This window comes from Crinia signifera, chromosome 8, assembly GCF_055691185.1.
Source record: "Crinia signifera chromosome 8, ASM5569118v1, whole genome shotgun sequence".
Lineage (NCBI taxonomy): Eukaryota > Metazoa > Chordata > Amphibia > Anura > Myobatrachidae > Crinia > Crinia signifera.
In genome coordinates this window covers 90,002,518-90,022,596 of record NC_139224.1, presented here as the reverse complement: position 1 = coordinate 90,022,596, position 20,079 = coordinate 90,002,518, and the positions used below count along the sequence as shown (strand labels likewise).

At 42.4% G+C, this 20,079-nt stretch overlaps 1 protein-coding gene across 1 annotated transcript; it reads right to left on the bottom strand.

Moving 5' to 3' along the window:
• Positions 1 to 1,869: 1,869 nt before the first annotated feature.
• LOC146027250 (beta-1,3-galactosyltransferase 1-like) lies at positions 1,870 to 17,063 on the bottom strand. Its single transcript, XM_083158195.1, has 2 exons — positions 16,628 to 17,063; positions 1,870 to 2,936 (listed from the first exon to the last, which is right to left on the bottom strand). Exons 1-2 carry the CDS (start codon positions 17,061 to 17,063, stop codon positions 1,870 to 1,872), a joined length of 1,503 nt encoding a protein of 500 aa, XP_083014321.1.
• Between the last annotated feature and the right edge of the window lie 3,016 nt (positions 17,064 to 20,079).

The following is a 20,079-nucleotide window of genomic DNA, read 5'->3' as shown; positions in this document are numbered from 1 at the left end:
TTTAAGTCTGTATATAGTGCTGGGAGAATGCCCCACACCTGTGGTATAGTTAAACGTGCTGAGTTACGAGTCCCAGGGGGATGGCCGTTTGGGGTGTGGCGGAATGGTCTGGTACTGATCTCAGTGAGTAAGGCCAAACTGCCAGCTGCAGGGGAGAATCCGTGTCCAGGAGTCCGACGCACAGCTGTGGTGGGCTGTGTCAATACCAGCCGGGATGGACACAGCTCCCACTATATCAGTGTGCTCACAGACTATGGGTTCGAGGACACGTGTGTGCTTTTAGTTTGCCATCTCCTGCGAGAGGAACAGGGACTATGCCCATTGCCCCCCCTAGCCACGGCTATGGCGTCAGGTGGTGCCATGACAGAGGCCAAGTATAGGGAAGTGTTAGTACAAATTCAGCAGACTCAGTGGCAGTCTGTTTCAGCACAGAGACCACTGCTACCCATCCAGGTGATGTAGTTAATAGCGCACTGATGAGACGGTAACGTGGGTCACCGCCTCTGTGCGCCATTTTAAAAGGGGGAGGTGTAACGATCAGATCAGGTGATCGATCAAATTAACGTATGCCTCCTGTTATGATTATCTGTTCGATCAATGTATGTCTGATATTGTTGAAAAGGTATGTCTCCTGTGAGTATTGGAATCAGGACATGTCTTTTATTATGTGGGTAAACTGTAGGTGACCCTGGTTTGAGGCATGTATTCCCTCTGGTTGACATCTGTGGACTCCTGTGGAGTTAGGATGTAAGATAAGATCTGAGACCCCTCATAAACCAGATTGGGGGGGAGAGAAATAGTGTCCAGCCAACAGGCCAAAGTTGCTCTGGCCCTCTACTAAATTACCTCTTATCACTTGAGGAATGTATAAAATCTACTTCAAAGCAGGGACAACTTCTTTATGGGAAAGATCCTATATCTAGGGACCTTCACTAGGCTCAGCAAGGGAATGGTTAAAAATCCCAAGGGTGGGAGGGATGAGGGAGGCTGCAGATAAAACCTCTGTACCTTGGGATAGTCAGTGTCACTACCTGGGGGTCTAGCAAACAGGATGTAAGCAACCAGAGATTTCTTGTGGAGAACCCCCCCACGTCAGGATTGGTACTTAGGTGTAAGATACGGTTCTGTCATTTTTCCCGTTTATTTTATTTCTGAAATTGCATTTAATCGTGTGTGTACTTTTAAAATCATTGTAAAATCTTGTAACTATTTTCTAAAGCTCTGTAGTATTTCTAGGAATAAATAATACATATTCTCAGTCCTGGTTCTGTGTTCTTAAGACTCATTAGCCTCAGAAGAGAACGCTCCAGCGTGTTACCATTTGTATATTGTATTGTGCGGTCAGGTGCGAGCCAAGCCGCCCCTTGCGCAGTTTCAAGCGCTAAAATCAGGTTTTGGCTGGTGGCAGTGTACCTCAAGGAAAGGACCCGAGTGTCCTAAGTGAACCCCAGTCACGGCCGGAGCTGCTCAGATTGACGTATCGGAGCAGGCGACCGGTGGGTCCGTGACAGAGGGAAACAATGTTTTTTTTTTCTTACCCTGTTTAGTAAATTGCCAAGATGAATTTGACAGCCTAGAATGCATTCTGTAAAGAACACAAGTGACAGTAAATCTACCCCATAATGTACCAAACTCTTCTAGACTGAGATTAATCATACTGGAGTAGTAATATTCAATAGTAGTAGTAATATTCACTACCAAAAAGTGGCACAGATTTAAGCTTTTATTTTCCATGTGGGTAGTCTAAGGGATGCTACCTATTTCCCTTCATTATTTATTATCATTAACCAGATTACCACATTTATCAGTAACGTCATGAATACACTTGTAGCATTGTAAATTGCTTTATAACTGTTTCATTTTTGTGATTTAGACACAAAGATGTTTATTTTCTTGTAATCTGTTCCACGTATGTATTATTTCCTTAGGACTCCACATGTGGGATGTGGCAATCTTGTTGTATAAACAGTCTGAATACGTAACTCTCCAGGCATTGAAATCAGTGTCTTTTGGTGGAGCGACAGGTTTGACTCCCAATTTCTCAAGACAATGCCCAATGTACACATCTTCTAAGTGTAGCCATCTAATGAGTGGGGAGATGTCAACTATCTTCTGTGCCAGATCTCCAGAGAATACATAGCCAGTGCCAGAACAAAATGGTGGATAATCATTCTCTGGGTAAATATCCGGAGGCATGTACCATTTACTGTTTTTGTCACGAATGGGGTGGCAATTTTCCATTAAGCATCCAGTGAAATAGTTTGTTCTTGGAGATTTATCTGGTTTCAAAAGATTGTTTACTAAATATTCTGTATTAATAATCATGTCACTGTCTGTCTTCATCACATACATGGCTTGTGGACAGTAGGTGACCACCCACATCAAACCCATCATTACCTTAATGGTTAGGTTGTTGTAGGTGTCTAGAAAATCCTGTTGAATAATGTCATGATATTCCTGACTTTCATTTACAAGAGCCTGTTCAGAATCAATAGTTAACTTATTATCATGACCTAATAAAAATAGCCTTAATATCCTGACCCCTGATACAAAATCCTCTTTTCCCCATGTTTGTCTTATAGCTTGACGAGCCTGTTGCTGCCAACGTTCTACAGTCACAAGGAGAATAAGGAATGGAACATGTTCTTTACATTTATTAGGCTCATTAATAGTGTAATTATATCTCTTTAGCGTTTTGGGAGGCTTTTGATTCTGATTCTGATTCTGATTTCCAGATGTATTAGTCTTTAGCACCACAATTGTACTAAACAAAGAATTTATGGATGTGTTTAGTGGTTTTTCAAGGTAGGGATAATCCATCTTTACAGAATCATATGTTTTAACTTTCAGTAACCGAACAGGATTCCATCTACTGAAGCTTATCAGAGAAACCCAATAGTAATACATTAGGATAACTGATATCAAACTAAGAATACCTGAGAACAGGAAGAATAGGTGGTTAAAAGACTTGTTTGTGCAAGAGTAGCAATTTGCCTTTCTCAAAAGAAGCATGATAAAATAAATCAGAAGCACTGCACTAGCTTATGCTTTTTTTTGTCATTAATTATTGTAATGTCTGGTTTTGCAGCTGTCCATGTAGAGCCTTTTCCTGAAAAAGAAAAGCAGAAATAAAAATATATAAGTATAGCCAATTATAATAATCATTTTATTTATATAGCGCTCTTTGGCCCTTATTCAAATCTGATCACAGTACAAATTTGTTCTCAAAATGAGCAAAACCATGTGCACTGCAGGTGGGGCAGATGTAACATGTATAGAGAGAGTTAGATTTGTGTTAGTTATTTTGTTTCTGTGCAGGGTAAATACTGGCTGAATTATTTTTACACTGCAATTTAGATTTCAACACACCCCACCCAAATTTAACTCTCTCTGCACATGTTACTTCTGCCCCACCTGCAGCAGTGCACATGGTTTTGCCCATTTTGAGAACAAATTTGTACTGCGATCAGATCTGAATAAGGGCCTTTCTCCAGAGGAAAAGTTGATGCAGGTTAAACCTCATTAAACCAACTTTTCTCCAACTAGCTGTTTATTGCAACCCTTCAGACAAAGGCCCTTATTCAAATCTGATCACAGTACAAATTTGTTCTCAAAATGGGCAAAACCATGTGCATTGCAGGTTGGGCAGTTTTATCATGTGCAGAGAGAGTTAAATTTGGATGGGGTGTGTTGAAACTTAAATCTAAATTGCAGTGTAAAAATATTGCAGCCAGTATTTACCCTGCACAGAAACAAAATAACTCACGCAAACTCTCTGTACACATGTTACATCTGCCCCACCTGCAGTGCACATGGTTTTGCCCATTTTGAGAACAAATTTGTACTGTGATCAGATCTGAATAAGGGCAAAAAGTAGTAATACAGTATTACTACCGCAATAAACTAAACCACTCAAACAAAATAATGTGGACGGCATGTTGTTAAAAAAATAAATAAAAGTATGTTGAAATAACCTGCCAATTATGTCATAACAGTATAAAGAAAATGCACTACAAATCTTTGTTTATTAATTAGGAACAAAAAAATGAAAATATGTGATTGCATTATCCATCATTAATACTTAAAAGTAGAAGTAATTATAGCTCTGAATTATTTATATGTCTATTCGTTTTTGCACAGCTGGATTTTGAGCCCATGATTCTTGGCAAAATTGCAAAAGTTTGTGGACAGTAATTTAAAATATTTTTTTACAGATTCTCCATTGAATTCAGATCTGGGCTTTCAGTAGACTACTTTCTGAAAGTTAACTTTTTGTTAAAATCCACACCAGTGTTTCTTTTCCTGTATGCTTTGTGTCAATATAATGTTGGATATAAATCATCTTCCAAGTCCGACCAACTTTTTAGACTGCAGCAGATTCTCCCCTACAAATGTATTTTTGGTTCTTAGTGATGTCATTTATGTCACATGATTCATATTGAAAGTGTTTCATAATGAAACCCAGGTGTAAGTATGAGAGGATGTGAGGATCATGATAGATTACTTATTTTGTTCAAATGTTTACTTCAAGGAATTTTTTACTGCCACATGTAGAAAATATGAAATTCAAAGTTGCCTTGACCTGTGTAACAACACTCAGCCTGTGACCAACTGCAAACACAACACTCTAAACTATGTTAACATTTCTTTAGACATGCTATAAATTTATGCCCAAAGAGATTCCATGCCTGTTCAGTTTGTATATGACAGCAGGAATTGTCCAAAAGGGTATGGAATCAGCATCCTGGCAGTCAGGATTCTGGAGTTCGGTATACCAACACTAGCATTCCTACTGCCATCAAAACACCGGTGCCATAACATCAAATGGGATCAGGATGCTAACATTGGGATATCGACAGCCAGCATTCCGATCAGTTAGTTTGTGGGGAGCGAAAGTGTGTGCCCAAAGAAGAGGGAGATAGGTCTAGGCACTAGTTAGGAGATCTATGGTTTGGCTGCAGGGGCAGGGAAGGTTAGGGGTGGGGAAGGTAGTGTTAGGCTGCGGTGAGGGGGGATTGAGGTAGCCATTTAGAAGGGGTTTGGGGTAAGGCTGCAGGCCATGGAAAGCAAGACAAATCCTAATAGGTATATTTATAGTAGAAGACTACTGCTGGGTGCACCCGGTTGTCCCCTCTCCGCTAGTGCTGGAGCCGGCCAGGTGCACCTGGCTGTAATCCCCACCACCTGTCCCCTCTCTCCTGCCACCCTCTGGGTGAACCGGTTGTAATACCCACCACCTGTCCCCTCTCCACTACTGCTGGAGCCCGCCGGGTGCCTCCGGCTGTAATCCCCTCACAAACACCACTGGAGCCTGCCAGGTGCACCCGACTGTGATCCTCTCCACCTCTGCAGCCCTGCAGTGTGCCCACATGTAGTGTGTCTGGCTGTCATCAACGCTGCCACTGGAGCGCTGCTGGACACCATCACTTGCACAATAAATATCTTGCTATAGTGCATCACTGTCCCTACACCCCTGCTGTCTCTGTCACCATCTTCTCTGTTCCGACATCCCACCTTCTCTGTCCCTGCATCCCCGCCATCTCTGTCCCTGCATCCCTGCCATCTCTGTCTCTGTGTTCCCACAATCTCTATCCCTGCATCCCCACCCCCTCTATCTTCGCATTCCCACCATCTCTGTCCCTGCCATCCCTGTCCCTGTGTTTTGACTGTATCAGTGTGGCATACAATAATGTGAATTTTGGCTCAATCCATGTGAACTTTGGCTTAATTCATGTAACATAGTGTGAATTTTTACTCATTCCAATAACATTTTAGCTTATTCCATGTTACATAATGTGAATTTTGACTTATTACAAGTGAATTTTGACTCCATTTGTGCACATTTTTACTCATTCCATGTGAATTTTGGCTTATTCTGTGTGGCATCATGTGAATTTTAACTCATTCTGTGTGAATTTTGGCTAAATCTGTATGGCAAAATGTGAATTTTGGTTCAATCAGTGTGGCATAACATGAATTATGGCTCATTCTGTGTGGCATAATGTGAATTTTGGTCCAATCTGTGTGGCACAATGTGTAAGATGCAAGTATAAGGGTCTACTATTGTGTTGCATAATGCGTACAAGTGGTATATGGGAGGTGAATCTGGTTTACTGACGATTATGCATGTTCAGCCCTCTCCTGATGTTTTGTGGACTGCTCATGCTCTATTATGTGCAAGTGCACGCCCCCTTTACGAATGGATTCGGTGACTTGCGTAATCGCCAAGCCATACACAAGCATTGGGGTGTGCCGGGGGCGGATGACGGTGGATATGTGGCTCTCCCATGAGAAAGCCCAGCTGTTTATCGGTGTTTTCGAAAAGAAACAGCCACTATAAAATAGTGTTAATTTAGGCAAAGATATATAGCCAAAAAAGCTTAGAGTTACTGCGCTATTATCCAATTAATTATTGCACCATGGATGAATACACTCACACAAATAAATTAGAATTGATCAATGGTATATCACATTTATTATAAAGATATTTTATATATATATAAAATATACAATATATTCCAGGTGGCCACCTAGGGAAAAAAACATGCATAAAACAAAAATTGACATCACTTTGAATACATATATAATAAAAAAATGGATTGATAAAATATTGGGATTAAATGCGTGTATATTTCTTTAAGACTTAAAGTGCTCCCAGTCCAGCATCCACGACCTACTGTACTAACTTATATGGTCAAATGCAAATATAACCTCAGGTATTGTAGCTGTGGGTAATACAGTTAGTGTCTCTGGATAGTATTTTTCAATTAGTTGAATATATAGCAGCAGGATATATAGCAGCAATCCAAAAACAAGGTAACCCTGTTTAGGGTATTAGATGGAGTAATAGATTCTGTATGCGCAAATTTAGCGCTTCTCTCACCTGCGCTTTTGTGCGATCGATGGACTTGGAGTGAGTCACAGCTGGTTGGTGTGGGTGAGTGGGGAGCTGGACCCTGGATGTTACGGCTGGTCACTGCTCAACCCACCTTGCCTGAGCCTGTTGTTTGAATAAGCAGTGGCTGGCGTCTTTCTCACAGGCGCAGCCGACTGCCGGCTCTCACCCTGGAGTTCTCCGCTGGAGCTTGCTGTTACTCCCTTCAGCTGGTAGGCGTCTGCTCAGTTTGGGATGCCCACCCCGTCTTCGTCCAGGTGCACGAAAATGAAAGTCTGTTTTCACTGACTTCTATTTGTGAAGGTGGCAGAAATCATTCAATGGTCAGTGACCATTGAATGATTTTTAATGCAGCAGAGGCATGCAAGAGGATGTGTTTTCGTCACACATCCTCTTGCATGTTACCGAGGGTAATCGGCGGTGGCTGGGGTTGGGCGTTCAGGCGGCGTCTCAGTTGCTTGGTAAGCTGCAATGTTCGCAGCTTACCAAGCCAACCTGATTTGAGCCAATGGTGTGGTAAACTACAATCAAGAACATGCCCCCTTTTGAGTGGCCACACACCCTTTTTCCCACCCCAGCAATTTTTATTTTCCCTACCTCTGCTAATTGTAGTCTGTTGCAGATCCAGGACGCTGTACTTGTGTCTGTACAACATTTACACATTTTGATGGTGTGCAGCCTCTTTGGTGACTCACGGTGGCGCAAGCGATTGCCAATGAACACTGCGGTACTCACCTGCCTGGGTATTAATGTTGTGCCTCCTGCATTCTTATGTGGACATTTACTAAGAAGAGAGGTCTATTTCACATGGGATGTTGCTATGGGCAACCAATCAGAATCTACTTCTTATTTATTTTGCACCTTCTCGATTATAATATCTAGATTGTTTCCCAATAGCAACATCCCATGTGGAATTGAAGTCCCATCTTAGTAAATTTCCTACTTAACCCCAAGAATTGATGATTTTGAGAACAGGGATAGTGTAATAACCTCATATTCATAGAGCAATATATTCTTGATCTACCTAGAATGGATATACTGTAGCTCAGGTTCTCAATGTACCTACTACCTCAGGAACAGTTTTAATCCAGAGAGTGCATCATATCAGCCCTGAGCAATTCTCCCTACTTTTTCCAATAGCCCCCACATCCCATAATTGCCAAATTTCTTTATTTCAGAGATAAAGAAAATGTATTGATGTCCTACAGGAAAATGCGTACTGTAAATTATGCAACCTTCACTTGTTGATATTCCAAGATTTTTCTGCTTCCGTGACACAGAAATGAAAGAACTCACGGAAATGTTTTGTTAGCTGCCTGCTCTGTTTTTGCAGATTCATAATGCTGTGATGCACTCTATCACTATTTCTGGCAATGCCTTTGAGCTATCTAGAACCGACCCTCGATACACTTTCCATCTTTGGTTCTTCTCATCATTTTTAGCACAAAAAATTGTAGACACTAACCTAGAACACTGGTCCTTTTTTTGGGAGGCCTCAAAGGTGGTGATTTCTTATGAAGTTCCAGTAAATTCTACCCTACCCGCAGAGAGGATTTGCGTTCTCTTCAGAGTCATCTGAAGGAGTTTTATCATCACTAGCTTAGTTTTTCTGCTGCTTAGAATACAAACACTTACCCTCTTCACAAGAAGACGCCAATTCTCCTATAGATCCAATACTGTCTAACTCCTTTCTTAGAGACCTTTGTGCAGTTGATTAAATAGAAGGGGGGATTAATTTCTCAAACAGGGAAATATATAATTATCCAACGGTTGCAGACATGTTAAAGACTGGATTTTCCACTCAGAATTAGATTCCAATTACTGGATAGAGATCCTTTTTTTTTTCTTTTCAAAAAATTTTATTGACAGGAAAATCTATAAAATACAAAACATTGCGAGTAAAACAAGTGTTAAAACCAGTTGATCGAAACATACAGAATTGATTGACGGTACATTATGTGTGATCAACATTACAACTTAGAACACAACAGTGCATTCATATAGCAGTTATCAACAGACATTTTCAGAAGGGAGGATCCCTACTCAGAGATTCTGTAAGGTATCAGGTGGTATTGGTGAAAGATTTTCTAAGGGCTTCTTTCAGAGGGGGGATAAAGTGTGGATATATGGCAAGCAAGTGTCAAATCATTTTGCAGTCATTTTTTCCTTTTTGGATTGAGGTTTCTGTCCAATCCATCATGAACAAATGAGATATTCTAGACAAGGCCAAAGACATTGAGGAGGGAGTCGGGGAGATCCATTCTGACAAAATAGTTTTTTTGATCGCCGCTGCTAGCTTGACAAGTAATAAACGAGTACCTTTTGAAAAGTTTTTCCGATCTGGGGAGGAATACCGTCCCCAGAATATCCAAGATTTGGAGATGGTGAAATCTATACAAAGGGTCAGTTTAATATATTCCTGAAAATCAGACCAAAGAGCCTGTATGATGGTACAGTTCCACATACAATGTACTAGGTCTGCATCGGAACTACCACATTTGTAGCAGTTAGCGTCAAGGAGCACCTCCAGTGAGGAATTTAAGTTTTGGAATGGATTAGGATCTGTGCAAAAGCTTTTGGTGCATCTCCAAATAGGAGGTAGACACTAGACTTTCATTTAGAGACTGTTATGCTCTCAACATGGATTTCATGGTCAATTCAGTAAAGTTATTTTGCCACTTTAAGAAACCCCTTGGAGGTTAGACTAACGCTATACACTTATGGCATAGGTCATATATGTAAGAAGTCGATAGGCGGCTATCTAACCATGCGTGTGAGATTCTGTCAAGAGCAGAAGGCTCGACATTTGGCCCGGAGATGATAACACAGATTGGGCATAACCAAATAGTGGTATCTGTAGTTGAGGATATTTTTCTTTTAAACCCGTGTTAGTCAGGATGGTCAGGGAATCTACTGTCAGAAGATTCACAAAATACTCGAGGCCTCCGATATTCCAAGACCTAAAGACATTTGTATATTTGCTGGGTATGAAACTGGGGTTGCCCCAGAAGGGAAGAAAAATGGACGTATACCTAGAAGCATGGACTGCAAACCTAACTAACTGCCATACCAAGCAAGTGGTATTAAGGAGAATGTTACCCTTCACTGCTTCTGGAAGAGCCTGTGGGGTCCTGTGTAGTAACACTACTAAGTGTACCTCTGGAACAAAACACTGCTCTTCGGAGAAATGAGCATAGGTGTCTGTACCCGATATCCAATCCGCTGCAATGCGGTAGTTGGCCGCTATAGCATACGTTCTGAGGCATGGCAGGTTGAGGCCCCCTAACTCCCTTTTCTGCTGCATTTTCTGCTGCATTTTAAAAGGGGATATCCGCAGGCGCCTTCCAGACCATAGGAACTTAGAAAGTTCCTTGTTAAATCTAGCAATATCCCCCTTAAGGAGGGATAATCGGTAGCATTTGTAGTGTGTACAAAAAAATAGGGAAAGGTGATCATTTTGTATAAGTAACATCTGCCTATGTAGGATAAGGGCAAGTGGGCCCATTTGGTGACGTCAGCTGTGGTTTTGGATCATTGTGGGCCAAAGTTCCGTGTATATAGTTGGAAGGGGTGTGTTGGGATTTTAATGCGGAGGTACGTAATTCCATCTCTGGGAGCCCATTTAAAAGGAAAAGAGTTGCCCCAACCCAGTTTTGCCTCTATGAAAAAGGCCAACGCCTCCGACTTGGAGTAGTTTATTTTGAAACCTCCCACTTTTTCAAATTATGACAATATAGGGATTATAGCGGGGATAGCTTGTTTTGGGTTGGACATGTAAAGCAACAGATCGTCCGCAAATGCCTACACCTTAAGTTCAGTGTGTGCTAACTAAATACCTTTCCAACTCTTGAGTAAGAAGTGTCTTAAAAGCGGGTCTAGCGCCATGTTAAACTGTAGAGGGGACAAAGGACAGCCCTGACAAGTACCACAGAATAATTGAAAGAAAGCAGAGTTTGAGTTGTTAATAGTGAGGAATGCAGAGGGTGTATGATACAAGGTCTGAAAGACATGAATGAACTCGGGACCGAAGTTTTGAGTCTGAAGCAAGGCCGTTAAGTATTGCCAAGAAACTCTATCTAAAGCCTAATCCGCATCACAGCTAAGGACAATCGTTTGCCTGGATTGAGTGAGGTGGACTTTATACATGGCCGCTATCAATGACCTAACATTATGCACTGAGTGCTGGTCACTCAGGAACTCTGTCTGTTGAGGTGACAGGAGGGAGGGGAGAATTGATTGGAATTATGAGGCAATAAGTTTAGTGAAAATCTTTAGATCCTGGTTGATCCTGGTTGAGGAGAGAAATGGGTCTATAGGAGGACACTAAATTAAGGTCGTTATTGGGTTTGGGTATGACAATTATTCGGGCTTCATTAAAGTAGGCAGGGGAGGGTTGGCCTGTATAAATTGAGTGTGACAACCAGACTAAATAAGGAGTTACCTGGGGGAGAGTAATTTGTACTAAGATGCCGAAAGACCATCCGGGCCCGGGGTCTTATGCAAATGCAGTGTTTTGATGATATTTTCAAACTCAGTAATGGGCGACATTAAAAATTTCCTTTGTTCGGAAGAGAGCTGAGGTAATTGGGCCCGTTGTAGGAAATTTGATATAGTGGTGGGATATGCTGAGGGAGCTTGGTATAGAGATTCAAAATAAGGACATGAAGGCGGTAGTGATCTGGTCCTGATCGACAGTGTCACCGATGTCTGTTTTTATTGAAGAGATAGGCTTATGAAGAGATAGGCTTTAACCCCCATTCAGTTCATGAAATCCCTTTGTGCCAACTAATTTGACTAATAATGTTCCTGGGAGGTTGCCCCACCTGAAGTATTTATTTTTCCTATATTGAAGATTTATTTTAGCCTGTTCTGTTACTATGACATCATAGGCTGATTTTGCGTCCTTATATAAGGAGTGGTTCAGGGCAGAGGGAGAGGCCAGCAGTCGGGAGTAGGTAGAGGAGACCTCCGAGAAAGCCTGAGTGAGCCTGAGGTGATACTTTATCTTTTGGGATGAAAAATAGGCTAGAATGTGTCTTCTGAGGACCGACTTGGAGGCCTGCCAGATTAAGTTAATGTCCTCACTGTGAACACTATTGTCAGTGACATAATTTAGGAATGTGTAGGTCAAATAGTTTTTAAAATCTAGGGAAGTATTTAAATGGTCTGGAAAGCGCCAGTTGTAGGACTTTTTTATTGGGATATCTAAACTCAATTTCAATATGATAGGGGCATGATCAGATATGAGAATATCTGAAATGGTAGACTCCTCAACTCTTTGAAGCAAGGAAACTTCTAGAATCCAATAATCCAGTCTAGACAAGGAGCAGTGGGGGTGGGAGAAGAAGGTGTATTCTCTGTCCACAGGGTTCAAGAAGAGCCAGGGGTCAATTAGATGAAGGGTGTAATTAGTAGAGAGAGGTTCGGAGGGATATGTCTGTTTCCAATGGGCCTTTCTGGGTGGGTCATAATGTCTAGCTGAGGATCCAGGATTGCATTGAAATCACCACCTACAGTTGTATTAGCAAAGTACCCTCCGCCCACCCCTGCAAATTGGTGTAAAGATCAGAGAAATATGCAGTGCTATGACCTGGAGGGGCATATATACAAGCTTATGTGTATAGTTTGCCCTCAATAGTAGTTTTTAAAAAGAGAAACCTTCCATCTTGGTCAGTGAAGCTACCAGCTGGAGGCAAATGCACAGAGAAACAGTGCTGAAATTACACTGAAGAGCACAGGACTTCTCCTCACACACAATGCAGCGATGTTGTTCTGACCATTTGTTAGTGCAGTTTCAGTTCCTTTTATCCTCCTGGAAGAATGCTGATTGGTCTTCTGAGGGCCAGGAAGAGAATTGTAATTTCTGGCACAGTGGTCAACTGATTCACCACAAGATGGCCGCACCCATGGATCCATGCTGGTGGGAATGACTCCATGTGGAGCGCAAAAGCCATCAGCAGAGAGTGAACACAGGTGCCCACAGATGCCGATAAAACTGGATGTCATGGAGGAAAACACCCATGATGGACCAGCAGACAAACTCAATGGGCAGCTAACCATTGAAAATCAATGCTGGCAGCCAATCATTGCCCATACGGGCAAGTGCTGGGGTCTAATGCTGTGGTCTCAATGTTGCCATCTGACTCTTGGTAATAAGTTGTTTCATGCTGTGCTCCTGTGTTCCTTAGCAACCATTGTGCACGCTGGATCTACATCTCTATCCACAAGAACTTCCAACCACAAGTTCAATAAAGATTGATGGTACTTATGTATTATCTGGGCTCCCATGTTAAATGCACCCCATTTTTTCATACCCCTACTATCCAACTACGCATGGAGTTGACTTTATATAGTGTGGCGAGCGCAGCGAGCCACCGTGCCCGAAGCGTGGCGAGCGCAGCGAGCCCCGCGAGGGGACGCGGTCTCATAAGAAAAACGGGAGCCCAGATATTACATAAGTACCAGATTGATACATTTGACACTGATCTCTGACTTGCAGCATAAGTCTTATCTTCTGGTTGCTTATATACTACAAACTTGGGACAGCGTGCCTTTCTCCAGTAATTCTTTTGAACTGTTGGAAAAACTTGCCAAGGCCTGTGTATTGGTTTTAACTTTAACTTTATCTCAAAATGAAAAAGTAAGCCCCTCTTTCCTTCACTAAACAGTGATACGTGGAAAGTTTGCTGTCTGAATTGTCCTAAACACTTTAGTTATCATCAATTTGACTAAGGCTTCTTCCTCTTCCATATCATGGTCAGGCATGTTGCAGTCTCTAATTATCCCTAGATCAGGCTCTGTTGTTGATGGCAGTATTGTTCTATATTACTCTTAGATGATTATAAAACTAGCGATTGAGATATTTTTTTCTGTACATTAATATGAGAGCTCTCCCCAGCCACCATTAGAGGGCATTTTATATTTGTAACAAAAGCCCAGAAGTTTAGAAAAGTCAATAAATTGCCTAACATTGGGGAACTCACCAAGACAAATCACTGCTTTCGCACACTGTATGATAAAAGAGACAATGCTGACTCCTTGCTGAATGTATTATTGTAATAGAGACCACAGTTAATCAAATATTATTTAGCCAATTTTACTTACAACATTTCTCCAGAGCTGTACACGGTAAATATATTGAAATGGTGCTGTGTGGATGGTGTGGGGTCTCCTTGACCTAGCATTTATTATAGATACGTCACTGCTCTTGGTTCTGGCCAACAAGATCACTGTACTTCCAGAAGCTAACTGAAGCTACGTTTATTTGCTTAGTTAAGCCCCATACACACCATACAATAAAAAAAAGACAACAATATTGTTAACAATTTCTCCTGAACTCCCCTCAGCTACAGAATGTACAGTATAGTGCATACACATTACAGAGTAGTTAAGGCTGAAAAAAGACGCATCCATTGAGTTCAACCTTGGTTTATTAGATAGCACTTGTTATACTGTATGTAGTGAATATTGATATTTTTAAAGACAGATTGTTATTCTTTTTTTTAATTCAATAATTTTTATTGAAGTTTTATATTCACATACAGTGATAAACAGACAAAAGAGAAGAAAACAAAAATTACAAATGCAATGCAAGAAGATATCAGACTTCTTTGTGACAATCAACAATCAAGCTTTGACAAGAAGAGTTGTTCTGCATATCTTGTACAAATTTTCTTGTGGTACAATGGAATACAATAAAATATTGACATTTATTAACCTTTTGCGTGTCTTTCCCTTGAAGGAGTGGGATGGTAACCGTCCCACTAGTGTGAAGGGCCATTTAGCTTTAGTATATGGCTTTCTGAGGTACCATGTCATAATACAATAAGGCATTTAACTTATCAGGTGTATAAAGAATATCTATATATATGTTCTAACATCCTGCAACACAAACATCACATCCCCCAGAACTCTAGCTGTTTGAAGGGAGAGAGTGTATGGTCAAAGAGTTCTGACCCATAAATGAGGATGAAGTCCATTTGTCCCAAACTTTGCACTCTGCCCCCCCTGGATAAGTACACAAACTTCTCATGATCAGCAACTTCGTTAAGCAGTAATACCCATGCCCTAAATGTTGGTCCCCTAGGAGCCAGCCATGACCTTGTGATACAGACCTTTGCCAACGTACAAAGGTTAATAATATACCTTTGAGTGTTCGGATCTAAGGTATCCTCCTCAATAGCTGCAAGTATGCATGTCTTTGGCATTAGGATGTCAGCTGGGATACCGGTGGAGATCACGGCACGAGTAACCTCTCCCCAGAAGCTCACAACCACAGGACAAGACCACAGCATATGCCAGAAATTGGCATCGAGTGAGGAACACTTGGGGCATTTGGAATCTGCTCTGGCATCCTATGTTCCATAAGTGGACAGGAGTTAAGTAGACCCTATGAAATATATATAGTTGTATTTGCTGAAAGCGTGCGGAGGTGGTTGAATTTTTTTAGCGCTGTTCATGCCAAGTCTCCTGGGATAGCGGGCCCATATCTTGCTCCCATCGCATTTTCAAGCAGGTAAGATCATTTCCATGTTGTGCAGTTATGAGAGCAGAGTAGATATTTGATATTAGATGTGGGCGACCCAGAGAGCATAACAGTTTTTTAACCGGGGATTCCTGGATAAGGGGTGGATGCTGGGAGAATTGAGCCCCACAAGCATGCCTCAGTTGCAGATAGCGGAAGAAATAGGTGTTTGGGACTGGGTGTTCCACCTGCAACTGTTGGAGGGTTTAAAACACACCATCCAGGTATAGATGGGCGATAGAGGATATCCCATAACACTTCCAAGCCCTACCCAGCCCACCCCCATTCAGTTCATGAAATCCCTTTGTGCCAACCAGGGGAGTGTCTGGGTCCCAGCCAAGTGCGTGCAGAGTCGAAGCCGCACGCTCCCAGACCAATATGGCCTGCCTAAAGATGGGGAGATTAATTAATTAATTTTGCGTTGCCAGATAAAAGGGTTTATATGGGCGTCAGCCCTGGGGCAAGCGCAGTGACCACCCGAGTAGGGAGGGCCATCCCGGACACGTCATTTAGACACTCGTGTATAGGAGATAGTTGCGCAGATATGTAGTAAATTCTAAAGTGTGGAGCCGCCATGCCGCCCCTCTCACTGGAACAGGTCAGCGTGTTCAGTTTGATTCTCACTCTTTTGCTAGACCAGATAATGGATGAGAGTATGCCATCCAGTAGCTTAAATATCGATTGTGGGATGTATATTGGAGAGTGCTGCAGAATGTACAGTAGCTTTGGCTGGGCTGTCATCTTGACAAGATTGATTTTACCTGTAACGGTTAAAGGGAGTTTCCCCCATACCGTTATGCGTGATTTGAGGTAGTCTATTTGGGGTTGGATATTGAGGCTTATGTAAGAGGAGGGATCGTTAGAGACCCAGACGCCCAGATACTTAAACTTATTAACCCATTTGAGTGGCATGGATACACTGGTAGCGGCGGGGGCCAGACCCCTATGTGGTAGGATGCAGGATTTGTCCCAAGTGATCGTAAGGCCTGAATAAATACCAAACGTGTTTACTATTTCAAGCAGTAGGGGCATAGTTTCCTCATACGCCGAGATAAATAACAGCATATCATCAGCCTAAAGTGCTATTTTTTCTGCAACATCCCCGATCCTGAATCCCTTCACTCCTGGATTGGATCTAATAAGGCAAGCGAGGGGCTCAACTGCCAGGGCAAACAGGGCAGGGGAGAGGGAGCACCCCTGCCTAGTACCTCTTAACAGGGGGAATGAAGCAGAAGTAAACCCATTGACCGATACTCTGGCATGGGGGAAGAGTACAACATGCACCCATTTGATAAAACCACACCTGATACCAAATCTTGACATGGTCCCCCACAGGAATGCCCACTCCACAGAGTCAAATGCTTTGGCAGCATCAAAGGAAACTATGGCAGATGTTGGGGCATCCCTGCGGGGCAGCTGCAGTAGTGTAAACAGCCTACGGAGGTTATTCAGCGTGGACTTGCCAGGCATAAAGCCTGTTTGATCCGTGTGGATGAGCTGGTCTATAACTGAGTTGAGTCTCATTGCCAAAAATTTAGCCAGTATCTTAATATCTGTGGTCAAAAGGGATATGGGTCTGTAAGATTCCACCCTTCGGGGGTCTTTATCAGGTTTTGGCAGTACTATAATTAGTGCTTCCGCCATAGAACTGGGAGGTTTATTTGCAGTAAATATGTCATTAAAGGTGGTTAATAATCTATGGGCATAGAATTCTATGTGTTTTTTATAAAGTTCCAAAGGGATACCATCCAGGTCGAGCGGGTGCCGGACGGGTTCCCGACAGTCGGGATCCCGACAGTCGTTTACCCGAGGTCGGGATCCCGACTGTCAAAATGCCGACAGCCGGGTGCCCGACGGCCACCCGCTATTTTCCCTCGTGGGGGTCCACGATCCCCATAGAGGGAGAATAGAATAGGTGGCTCGCGTAGCTGTGCCCGCAAGAGGCTTTTTTGTGCTCACCATGCTGTTTGACTCCGGGCTGTTGGGATCCCGATGTCGGGATAATAACTGTCAGGATCCCGACTGTCGGAGTCAAGTACCACACCCGGTCGGTGCCGTTTTGTTTGGAAATGATTTAATGGCACTCTCTACCTCAGTTAGGTGAAGGGGCGAATCTAGATGGTCTCTTGCCTCCTGGGTCAGTTTGGGCATAGGAATAGTCTCAAGATATCTCTCAATTTAATCCGCATTGCGGTCCAATTTAGTGGCATATAGGTGACTATAGAATAGTAGAAATTGTTGCGCAATGTCAGGGGTGGAGTTATATTGGGCCCCACCTTCACCCATTATTAAAGGTATAGTTGAGTTAAGATCATTTGCCCTTGAAGCTGCCGGGTTTATCACCCGTTGCGTATTGAGTGTGTTTATTGAATAATAATTTGAAATTGGCCTTATCATGTAGACATGTGGTCCATTCCTTTTGCGCTTTCAAACAGTTATCTTTTGAAGAGGCTAGTCCATCATTGAGTTATGCTAATTCAAGGGATCTACATGTGGCCTATAGGTGTAGTTCGTGTTGCTTGTATGATTTTTTCAAAGTAGCAATGAATTGAATTAGGGTGCCCCTTAAAAAGGACTCAAATGCATCCCACACCACAGAAGCAGGTGCTGAATCGCTGTTGTGCTCAAAGAACTCCTGCCATGCCATCTCCAACTCCGCACCCGAGCCCAATCTATTAAGCCAGAAGGGGTTTAGCTTCCAGTGTGTCTGACCTCTCAATCCCCCCGCTTCCAGGGTAATGTAATGTTAATGTGCTACCCACAGTATCCCGGTGATACAATATATAGCTCCTTTGGACTTCATTTCTAGGGATTTATCGTGTCTAGTGTGATATATTTTATATGTGTATTTATATGTATTATTATTATTACTAATATTTTTATTAAAATTGTTATACTTTTTTGAGAAACGTCTGGTATAATTATTGGTACAGCCAGCGCTGGCACGTCTCTCTTTTTTTTAATGTCAGAGGAGAGTGATCTGATATGCCTCTCGTTTCATATCGGATACAATGTACTCGTGGGAGGGCATCAGGGGACAGCAAGGCCATATCCAACCTGGAGAATGGGGAGTGGGAAGCAGAGTAGCAAGAGTAATGTTTAGCATCAGGGTATCTGTATTGCCAGGTGTCGAGTAGGCCCATGCCCTCGATCATAGCTCGGAATTGGCCGTTCCCCTATCTAATGGGTCCACCACTAACCATGCATCTGTCCACTAGGGGGTCCAATATATTATTAAAGTCACCCAGGATCAGCACGGGGAGATTGGGGTACATGGCGCTGAAATCAGTCATCCCCTTTAACACCTCGTGAGAGTACGGAGGGGGTATATAAACTCCAATAAGTAGCATCTTTATTTTGTTAGAAGACATCTCCCAGGGAATATATTATTATGTAACAGTAAGGTGTGTAAATGTGAATCCAGCATCCTATTTCTGCAGAACATCCATTTGTATTAAGCCACACAACATCAAGGTATTGTTTCAGTATCTGTCTTGCATATCTAAACTTATAACTATGGTAACCCATACCCCCTTCCCTGTATACTTTTAGAACTAAGTACACTTTGTTCCCTAACAATACACTGTCCGTGTAGAGCTTGTCTACACGTTAAAACAACATAAAGAAAAACAATTACATTTTAATCAAAACGAAAAAGGAGGACAAAAGAAGTTGAAATGGCTCCCAATCCCAAGCATGGTGCCACACTGTCCGTCCTATAGTTAACGGCATATGCTGCCTAGAATCTAGGAGGACTCAAATAATAATATTAACCAACACGAACATTCCCAACGAGTATATGTAGATGGTATTTACCTCGCGGTACGCTGCCAATTAAATATGTATGCCCCATACAGAGTAATTAAATATTGGCATTACCCTGTTTAAGCAAACCCACCATTTTGATCAACCGTGTACCTGGCTGTCTGCAATCCCCAGCACGACAATGTATAGACACGTATGCAGCACCCCATCTCCCACGACAGCTTATGGCAAGTTTAGTTAGTGTCTATAGTATAAGACAAACGTGCTACTGTATGGTTGGGACCAGCTGTACATAGGCGGACACAATAAGTCATACTAAGCACATGACCATACAGTCAGGAAGTCTAGTACTTGTGTATATAGTAAGCATGTATACAGAAATAGAGAAGTAAAATAAAACAAAAGGGGATACAATGTCCCACAAGTAGGCCCTCTCAAAAATAAAACATAAAGATACATTACGGGTCTTGAACCAGGGGTCTTCTGGCTGGTTTGTTAGTATCCAGCCAGCAGGAGGCCTCTTTAGGGGTGGAGAAAAACTTGGACTCTCCATTTTTATGATAATTTTCAACTTCGATGGGAATAGCATGGCGTAGGGGATGTTCAGTTCTCGTAAGCGCCTTTTCACCGGGAGGAATTGCGCTCTATCCTTTTGTATCTCCACAGTGAAGTCGGGAAACAGGGAGAGTTTAGTTCCGTTTCAGGTCAATGGTTCCTTGGTGCGGTTAAGTCGGAGCAGGGTATCTCTATCACGGTAGTTTAGTAGTTTTGCAATTAGGGTGCACGGAGGTGCACCAGGAGGTGGGGCCCTGAAGGGGACCCTGTGAGCTCTTTCCACTGTGAAGAACGGGGACAAGGATTCAGATCCATGGGTGTTACGTATTAGAGTTTTGAG